Raw genomic sequence first — 10946 nt, forward strand, 5'->3', positions numbered from 1 at the left:
TCAGGTATTCTGCCTCTGTGTACTCTCTGTTTAAAGCCAAATAGCATTCTAGTTTAGTTTTTGGTAAATTCTTTCCAATGTGTTAAGTAATTATCTTTTTGTTTTCTCATGATTTGGTTGGGTCTAATTGTGCTGCTGTCCTGGGGCTCTGTGGGGTGTGTTTGTGTTTGTGAACAGAGCCCCAGGACCAGCTTGCTTTAGGGTACTATTCTCCAGGTTCATATCTTTGTAGGTGATGACTTTGTTATGGAAAGTTTGGGAATCACTTCCTTTTAGGTGGTTGTAGAATTGAATGTCTCTATTCTGGATTTTGATAATTAGTGGGTATCGGCCTAATTCTGCTCTGCATTATTTGGTGTTTTACGTGGTACACAGAAAATATTTTGGCAGAATTCTATGTGCAGAGACTCAATTTGGTGTTTGTCCCATTTAGTGAATTATTGGTAGGTGAGCGGACCCCAGACCTCACAACCATGAAGGGCAATGGGTTCTATAACTGATTCAAGTATTTTTAGCCAGATCCTAATTGGTATGTTGAATTTGATGTTCCTTTTGATGACAAAGAAGGCCCTTCTTGCCTTGTCTCTCAGCTTTGTGGAAGTTACCTATGGCCCTGATGTTTATGTCGAGGTATGTATATTTTTTTGTGTGCTCTGGGGCATCGGTGTCTAGATGGAATTTGTATTTGTGGTTCTGGCGACTTGACCTTTTTTGGAACACCATTATTTTGGTCTTACTGAGATTTACTGTCAGGGCCCAGGTCTGACAGAATCTGTGCAGAAGATCTAGGTGCTGCTGTAGGCCCTCATTGGTTCGGGACAGAGGCACAAGATCATCAGCAAACAGTAGACATTTGACTTCAGATTCTAGTAGGGTGAGGCCGGGTGCTGCAGACTGTTCCAGTGTCCTCGCCATTTCCTTGATATATATGTTGAAGAAGGTGGGGCTTAAGCTGCATCCCTGTCTCACCCCACGGCCCTGTGGAAAGAAATGTGTGTATTGTTTGCCAATTTTAACCGCACACTTGTTGTTTGTGTACATGGATTTTATAATGTCGTATGTTTTACCCCCAACAACACTTTCCAGACCCTTGAGGCAAATTGCCCTTGTTTTAGTTTGTTTGTCAATTAGGGTGTGCTGGGTGAATACGTGGCCTGTCGTATGGTAATTTGGTAAAAAAGCCTATTTGACATTTGCTCAGTACATTGTTTTCACTGAGGAAATGTATGAGTCTGCTGCTAATGATGATGCTCTCTCTCTCTAGGCGGGTAGTGATGGAGAGAGTATTGGGAACTGTCCATTCTCCCAGCGTCTCTTCATGATCCTGTGGCTGAAGGGAGTGGTCTTCAATGTAACCACCGTCGACCTCAAGAGGTACGCCAGGGGTTAGGGGTTAAGGGACAGGGGCTAAAGATATACACCTTGGGGTTAGAGGTTAAGGGACGGGGGCTGGAGAGGTATGCCAGGGGTTAGGGGTTAAGGGACAGGGGCTAAAGAGGTATGCCAGGGGTTAGGGGTTAAGGGACGGGGGCTGAAAAGGTATGCCAGGGGTTAGGGGTTAAGGGACATGGGCTAAAGAGGTATGCCAGGGGTTAGGGGTTAAGGAACAGGGGCTAAAGAGGTATGCCAGGGGTTAGGGGTTAAGGGACAGGGGCTAAAAAGGTATGCCAGAGGTTAGGGGTTAAGGGACAGGGGCTAAAGAGGTATGCCAGGGGTTAGGGGTTAAGGGACAGGGGGTAAAGAGGTATGCCAGGGGTTAGGGGTTAAGGGACAGGGGCTAAAGAGGTATGCCAGGGGTTAGGGGTTAAGGGACAGGGGCTAAAGAGGTATGCCAGGGGTTAGGGGTTAAGGGACAGGGGCTAAAGAGGTATGCCAGGGGTTAGGGGTTAAGGGACAGGGGCTAAAGAGGTATGCCAGGGGTTAGGGGTTAAGGGACAGGGGCTAAAGAGGTATGCCAGGGGTTAGGGGTTAAGGGACATGGGCTAAAGAGGTATGCCAGGGGTTAGGGGTTACGGGACAGGGGCTTAAGAGGTATGTGCGAAAGAGGACACACCACAGAGGACAGGGACAGAGGACACACCACAGAGGACAAACCGTGTCTCTCTCTGCTTTAATAGGAAGTAACCCTGTCTCTCTCTGCTTTAATAGGAAGAAACCCTGACCCTCTCTGCTCCAATTAGAAGTAACTCTATCTATATGTTGTCCAATAGGAAGCCAGCTGACCTTCATAACCTAGCCCCAGGGACCCATCCTCCCTTCCTGACATTTAATGGAGAGGTGAAGACAGACATCAACAAGATAGAAGAGTTCCTGGAGGATGTACTGGCTCCACCCAAGTAAGGATACAGTAACACGCTGTATGAATACAACACCACAACGTCACACATCTTCCTAGGAGTACGTCCTCTCTCCAGCTAACACTGTCAACTTGTACACAGGCAGCTCTCCAACCATAATGTGTATCACACAGAAATCCTCTGTACCGTTCGGCTTCATATGCCATCAAAGTAGTGTCAGTGCAAGTCCTGATCCAGCTGGATGATATCCACTGAATACAGCTCAATAGACGATACTGGGACCCAGGTGTTTTCCACTGTCTCTGTGTCTGACTGTGTCTGATTGTGTCTTAGTATCTCTGTATTCCTGTATCTGACTGTATCTGACTGTATCTCTGTATCTGACTGTATCTCTATTCCTGTATCTGACTGTATCTCTGTATCTGACTGTATCTCTATTCCTGTATCTGACTGTATCTCTATTCCTGTATCTGACTGTATCTCTGTATCTGACTGTATCTGACTGTATCTCTGTATCTCTGTATCTGACTGTATCTCTGTATCTCTGTATCTGACTGTATCTGACTGTATCTCTGTATCTCTGTATCTGACTGTATCTGACTGTATCTGACTGTATCTCTATTCCTGTATCTGACTGTATCTCTATTCCTGTATCTGACTGTATCTCTATTCCTGTATCTGACTGTATCTGACTGTATCTCTGTATCTGACTGTATCTCTATTCCTGTATCTGACTGTATCTGACTGTATCTCTGTATCTCTGTATCTGACTGTATCTCTGTATCTGACTGTATCTCTGTATCTCTCTGTATCTCTGTATCTCTGTATCTGACTGTATCTCTGTATCTCTGTATCTCTGTATCTGACTGTATCTCTGTATCTCTGTATCTGACTGTATCTCTGTATCTCTGTATCTGACTGTATCTGACTGTATCTCTGTATCTCTGTATCTCTGTATCTGACTGTATCTCTGTATCTCTGTATCTGACTGTATCTCTGTGTCTTCCTCTTGCAGGTATCCTAAGTTGGCAGCCAAGCAGAGAGAGTCCAACACAGCTGGAAACAACATCTTTGCCAAGTTCTCAGCGTACATCAAGAACACCAAGCCTGAAGCTAATGATGGTAGGACACATAGTCTAACCCCTGACCCCTACCCTTAACCCTAACACTTAGAACACCAAGCCTGAAGCTAATGGAGGTAGGACACATAGCCTAACCCCTGACCCCTACCCTTAACCCTTAACCCTTAACCCTAACACTTAGAACACCAAGCTAATGGAGGTAGGACACATAGTCTAACCCCTGACCCCTACCCTTAACCCTAACACTTAGAACACCAAGCCTGAAGCTAATGGAGGTAGGACACATAGCCTAACCCCTGACCCCTACCCTTAACCCTTAACCCTAACACTTAGAACACCAAGCTAATGGAGGTAGGACACATAGTCTAACCCCTGACCCCTACCCTTAACCCTAACACTTAGAACACCAAGCCTGAAGCTAATGGAGGTAGGACACATAGTCTAACCCCTGACCCCTACCCTTAACCCTAACACTTAGAACACCAAGCCTGAAGCTAATGGAGGTAGGACACATAGTCTAACCCCTGACCCCTACCCTTAACCCTAACACTTAGAACACCAAGCCTAAAGCTAATGGAGGTAGGACACATAGTCTAACCCCTGACCCCTACCCTTAACCCTAACACTTAGAACACCAAGCTAATGGAGGTAGGTCACATAGTCTAACCCCTGACCCCTACCATTAACCCTAACACTTAGAACACCAAGCCTGAAGCTAATGGAGGTAGGACACATAGTCGAACCCCTGACCCCTACCCTTAACCCTTAACCCTAACACTTAGAACACCAAGCTAATGGAGGTAGGACACAGTCTAACCCCTGACCCCTACCCTTAACCCTAACACTTAGAACACCAAGCTAATGGAGGTAGGACACATAGCCTAACCCCTGACCCCTACCCTTAACCCGAACACTTAGAACACCAAGCTAATGGAGGTAGGACACATAGCCTAACCCCTGACCCCTACCCTTAACCCTAACACTTAGAACACCAAGCTAATGGAGGTAGGACACAGTCTAACCCCTGACCCCTACCCTTAACCCTAACACTTAGAACACCAAGCTAATGGAGGTAGGACACATAGCCTAACCCCTGACCCCTACCCTTAACCCTAACACTTAGAACACCAAGCTAATGGAGGTAGGACACAGTCTAACCCCTGACCCCTACCCTTAACCCTAACACTTAGAACACCAAGCTAATGATGGTAGGACACATAGTCTAACCCCTGACCCCTACCCTTAACCCTAACACTTAGAACACCAAGCCTGAAGCTAATGGAGGTAGGACACATAGTCTAACCCCTGACCCCTACCCTTAACCCTAACACTTAGAACACCAAGCCTAAAGCTAATGGAGGTAGGACACATAGTCTAACCCCTGACCCCTACCCTTAACCCTAACACTTAGAACACCAACCCTGAAGCTAATGGAGGTAGGACACATAGTCTAACCCCTGACCCCTACCCTTAACCCTTAACCCTAACACTTAGAACACCAAGCTAATGGAGGTAGGACACAGTCTAACCCCTGACCCCTACCCTTAACCCTTAACCCTAACACTTAGAACACCAAGCTAATGGAGGTAGGACACAGTCTAACCCCTGACCCCTACCCTTAACCCTAACACTTAGAACACCAAGCTAATGGAGGTAGGTCACATAGTCTAACCCCTGACCCCTACCATTAACCCTAACACTTAGAACACCAAGCCTGAAGCTAATGGAGGTAGGACACATAGCCTAACCCCTGACCCCTACCCTTAACCCTTAACCCTAACACTTAGAACACCAAGCTAATGGAGGTAGGACACATAGTCTAACCCCTGACCCATACCCTTAACCCTAACACTTAGAACACCAAACTAATGGAGGTAGGTCACATAGTCTAACCCCTGACCCCTACCATTAACCCTAACACTTAGAACACCAAGCCTGAAGCTAATGGAGGTAGGACACATAGTCGAACCCCTGACCCCTACCCTTGACCCTTAACCCTAACACTTAGAACACCAAGCTAATGGAGGTAGGACACAGTCTAACCCCTGACCCCTACCCTTAACCCTAACACTTAGAACACCAAGCTAATGGAGGTAGGACACATAGCCTAACCCCTGACCCCTACCCTTAACCCGAACACTTAGAACACCAAGCTAATGGAGGTAGGACACATAGCCTAACCCCTGACCCCTACCCTTAACCCTAACACTTAGAACACCAAGCTAATGGAGGTAGGACACAGTCTAACCCCTGACCCCTACCCTTAACCCTAACACTTAGAACACCAAGCTAATGGAGGTAGGACACATAGCCTAACCCCTGACCCCTACCCTTAACCCTAACACTTAGAACACCAAGCTAATGGAGGTAGGACACAGTCTAACCCCTGACCCCTACCCTTAACCCTAACACTTAGAACACCAAGCTAATGGAGGTAGGACACAGCCTAACCCCTGACCCCTACCCTTAACCCTAACACTTAGAACACCAAGCTAATGGAGGTAGGACACAGCCTAACCCCTGACCCCTACCCTTAACTCCTAGAACATGTCTTGTGGAGTATGCATGGGTGTCTGAGCTGTAGTTTAAACAGATAGCACACAGTACAGACACACAGTACAGACACACAGTACAGACACACAGTACAGACACACAGTACAGACACACAGTACAGGCACACAGTACAGACACACAGTACAGACACACAGTACAGAAACACAGTACAGACACACAGTACAGACACACAGTACACACAGTACAGACACACAGTACAGACACACAGTACAGACACACAGTACAGGCACACAGTACAGACACACAGTACAGACACACAGTACAGACACACAGTACAGACACACTGTACAGAAACACAGTACAGACACACAGTACACACAGTACAGACACACAGTACAGACACACAGTACAGACACATAGTACAGACACATAGTACAGACACACAGTACAGAAACACAGTACAGACACACAGTACAGACACACAGTACAGACACACAGTACAGAGACATTCTTCAAATTCATTATTTTACACTATCTTATCACAGCACTGGCAAACCATGGTTGACCAACTCCCTGACCAGCATGGCTGACCTTCATCCCATCATAACAAGGTTCATGTCCATTCTAGTGTTCTGATTCCTATGGCCTAACCTCGATCCCTCTGCAAACCTCTGTCACTATATCATTGAACTTTGTGGAAGGGCCGTAGGTTGCGATACGTTATTATTGTGTCTCATACTTACATTTAGCAGGTTTAGTCTCATTCTTCCATTGCAAAACTACCATTCCAGTGTTTTACTTGCTATATTGTATTTACTTTGCCACCATGGCCTTTTTTGCCTTTACCTCCCTTATCTCACCTCATTTGCTCACATCGTATATAGACTTGTTTATACTGTATTATTGACTGTATGTTTGTTTTACTCCATGTGTAACTCTGTGTCGTTGTATCTGTCGAACTGCTTTGCTTTATCTTGGCCAGGTCGCAATTGTAAATGAGAACTTGTTCTCAACTTGCCTACCTGGTTAAATAAAGGTGAAATAAAAAAATTAAAATGAGATTGACTTTTTAAACTAGTGTAAATATCAGAAGCAATATCAGACATGTCCAACTGTTTGCTGCCACTAAATGGTAGCAGAATCAATCCTGCTGCACAGAAGGAACCTGGCTTTGGCCTGCTGTGGCTGTGTACTGTCCTGTACTGCCACCTGGTGGATATGATGGAGATGACCATACTGTCCTGTACTGACCATACTGTCCTGTACTGACCGTACTGTCCTGTACTGCCACCTAGTGGATATGATGGAGATGACCGTACTGTCCTGTACTGACCGTACTGTCCTGTACTGCCACCTGGTGGATATGATGGAGATGACCGTACTGTCCTGTACTGCCACCTAGTGGATATGATGGAGATGACCGTACTGTCCTGTACTGACCATGCTGTCCTGTACTGACCATACTGTCCTGTACTGACCGTACTGTCCTGTACTGAACATACTGTCCTGTACTGACCATAATGTCCTGTACTGCCACCTGGTGGATATGATGGAGATGACCGTACTGTCCTGTACTGACCGTACTGTCCTGTACTGACCATACTGTCCTGTACTGACCATACTGTCCTGTACTGACCATACTGTCCTGTACTGACCGTACTGTCCTGTACTGCCACCTAGTGGATATGATGGAGATGACCGTACTGCCCTGTACTGCCACTTGGTGGATATGATGAAGATGACCGTACTGCCCTGTACTGCCACTTGGTGGATATGATGAAGATGACCATACTGTCCTGTACTGCCACCTGGTGGATATAATGGAGATGACCGTACTGTCCTGTGCTGACCGTACTGCCCTGTACTGCCACCTGGTGGATATGATGGAGATGACTGTACTGTCCTGTACTGCCACCTAGTGGATATGATGAAGATGACCGTACTGCCCTGTACTGCCACTTGGTGGATATAATGGAGATGACCGTACTGTCCTGTGCTGCCACCTGGTGGATATGATGAAGATGACCGTACTGTCCTGTGCTGCCACCTGGTGGATATAATGGAGATGACCGTACTGTCCTGTGCTGCCACCTGGTGGATATGATGGAGATGACTGTACTGTCCTGTACTGCCACCTAGTGGATATGATGAAGATGACCGTACTGCCCTGTACTGCCACTTGGTGGATATAATGGAGATGACCGTACTGTCCTGTGCTGCCACCTGGTGGATATGATGAAGATGACCGTACTGTCCTGTGCTGCCACCTGGTGGATATAATGGAGATGACCGTACTGTCCTGTGCTGCCACCTGGTGGATATGATGGAGATGACCGTACTGTCCTGTACTGCCACCTGGTGGATATAATGGAGATGACCGTACTGTCCTGTGCTGCCACCTGGTGGATATGATGGAGATGACCGTACTGTCCTGTGCTGCCACCTGGTGGATATGATGGAGATGTGCTCCCTTTTCCTGATTTCTCTTTATATGACAAATGGACTAAAATCTCTCTCTCCCTTCTAGTCCTGGAGAAGGGTCTGCTGAAGGCACTGAAGAAGTTAGATGACTACCTGGCTGGTCCCCTCCCAGAGGAGATCGATGCAGACAGCATGGAGGAGGAGAGGGGGTCCACAAGACGCTTCCTGGATGGAGATGAGCTTACCCTGGCTGACTGCAACCTACTGCCCAAACTACATATAGTCAAGGTACACACACACACACACACACACACACACACACACACACACACACACACACACACACACACACACACACACACACACACACACACACACACACACACACACACACACACACACACACACACACACACACACACACACACACCCCTCACCCTGGCTGACTGCAACCTACTGCCCAAACTACATATAGTCAAGGTACACACACACACACCTCACCCTGGCTGACTGCAACCTACTGCCCAAACTACATATAGTCAAGGTACACACACACACACACACACACACACACACACACACACACACACACACACACACACACACACACACACACACACACACACACACACACACACACACACACACACACACACACACACACAGACAGACAGACAGACAGACAGACAGACAGACAGACAGACAGACAGACAGACAGACAGACAGACAGACAGACAGACAGACAGACAGACAGACAGACAGACAGACAGACAGACAGACAGACAGACAGACAGACAGACAGACAGACAGACAGACAGACAGACAGACAGACAGACAGACAGACAGACAGACAGACAGACAGACAGACAGACAGACAGACAGACAGACAGACAGACAGACAGACAGACAGACAGACAGACAGACAGACAGACAGACAGACAGACGCTCACAGACTCTGTGTTTTGTTACTAGGTGGTTGCTAAGAAGTATCGTAACTATGAGATTCCGTCTGAGCTGGATGGGGTGTGGCGCTATCTGAAGAATGCCTACACACGAGACGAGTTCACCAACACCTGCGCTGCCGACAACGAGATAGAGATGGCTTACCTGGATGTGGCCAAGAGACTGGAGAAGTGACCTTTAACCCCTAACCTCTAACCTACAACCATGATTTTTAACCCCTTGACACCTAATCCCTGACCTCTAACCCCTGTCCTCTAACCTACAAGCCTGATTTTTAACCCCTTGAAACCTAATCCCTGATCTCTAACCCCTGAACTCTAACCCCTGAACTCTAACCTACAAGTGTGATTTTTAACCCCTTGACTCCTCATCCCTGACCTCTAATCCCTGACCTCTAACACTTGATCTCTAACCCCTGACCTCTAACCTACAAGTGTGATTTTTAACCACTTGACTCCTAATCCCTGACCTCTAATCCCTGACCTCTAACCCCTGATCTCTAACCTACAAGTGTGATTTTTAACCCCTTGACTCCTAATCCCAACCCATATCAGCAGTTATCATGAAGCCAGTCCACAGTGACCAGCTGGTTGTATTTATTCATAATTTCCCCTGCTGTAGCCTGCCGCCACCATCAACATCTGGCTACTGATTATACTAATATATTGATTGATGTATTGATCTGTAATCGATAATACACTGCGTTGAAAGGTCCATTACAATCACGAGCTTCACTTGGTTGATTTTCATATCGTTTTGCTGTAGTCTCTCTATTTGAGACAGATCTTATGTTGAGAAGTTGATTTGATAATTTGTTAACAAATTTTTATGTATTTTAAAAACTTTTGAACAAACAAGGAGAAATGGCGTTGTGTGTTAAGAGGACATTACTATGGGTGTATTCCAGGGCCCTATAGTGCACTAATCATGACCAGCACCATAGGGAACAGGGTTACTATAGGGAACAGGGTGACTATAGGGAACAGGGTGACTATAGGGAACAGGGTGACTATAGGGAACAGGGTTATTATAGGGAACAGGGTTATTATAGGGAACAGGGTGACTATAGGGAACAGGGTGACTATAGGGAACAGGGTTACTATAGGGAACAGGGTGACTATAGGGAACAGGGTTATTATAGGGAACAGGGTGACTATAGGGTGACTATAGGGAACAGGGTTATTATAGGGAACAGGGTGACTATAGGGAACAGGGTGACTATAGGGAACAGGGTTATTATAGGGAACAGGGTGACTATAGGGAACAGGGTGACTATAGGGAACAGGGTGACTATAGAGAACAGGGTGACTATAGGGAACAGGGTTATTATAGGGAACAGGGTTACTATAGAGAACAGGGTTACTATAGGGAACAGGGTGACTATAGGGAACAGGGTTACTATAGAGAACAGGGTGACTATAGGGAACAGGGTGACTATAGAGAACAGGGTGACTATAGGGAACAGGGTGACTATAGAGAACAGGGTGACTATAGGGAACAGGGTTATTATAGGGAACAGGGTTACTATAGAGAACAGGGTGACTATAGGGAACAGGGTTATTAATAATAATAATAATAATAATATATGCCATTTAGCAGACGCTTTTATCCAAAGCGACTTACAGTCATGTGTGCATACATTCTACGTATGGGTGGTCCCGGGGATCGA

The 10946-nt window shown here is 46.5% G+C and overlaps 1 protein-coding gene across 1 annotated transcript; it reads left to right on the forward strand.

Moving 5' to 3' along the window:
* The first annotated feature begins 1252 nt into the window (after nt 1-1252).
* Nucleotides 1253-9549, forward strand: LOC124028063 (chloride intracellular channel protein 5-like). Its single transcript, XM_046340228.1, has 5 exons — nt 1253-1374; nt 2211-2336; nt 3313-3419; nt 8421-8602; nt 9287-9549. The coding sequence occupies exons 1-5, from the start codon at nt 1319-1321 to the stop codon at nt 9449-9451; spliced, it is 636 nt and encodes a 211-aa protein (XP_046196184.1). The 5' UTR covers nt 1253-1318; the 3' UTR covers nt 9452-9549.
* Nucleotides 9550-10946: the final 1397 nt, after the last annotated feature.

This window comes from Oncorhynchus gorbuscha, unplaced genomic scaffold, assembly GCF_021184085.1.
Source record: "Oncorhynchus gorbuscha isolate QuinsamMale2020 ecotype Even-year unplaced genomic scaffold, OgorEven_v1.0 Un_scaffold_3704, whole genome shotgun sequence".
Classification (NCBI taxonomy): domain Eukaryota; kingdom Metazoa; phylum Chordata; class Actinopteri; order Salmoniformes; family Salmonidae; genus Oncorhynchus; species Oncorhynchus gorbuscha.

Coding starts and splice junctions, on each gene's coding strand:
- LOC124028063 (XM_046340228.1), top strand. CDS start 1,319: ATGATCCTGTGGCTGAAGGGAGTGGTCTTCAATGTAACCACCGTCGAC. Junction 2,337..3,312: donor GATGTACTGGCTCCACCCAA/GTAAGGATACAG, acceptor TTCCTCTTGCAG/GTATCCTAAGTTGGCAGCCA. Junction 8,603..9,286: donor CCAAACTACATATAGTCAAG/GTACACACACAC, acceptor TTTTGTTACTAG/GTGGTTGCTAAGAAGTATCG.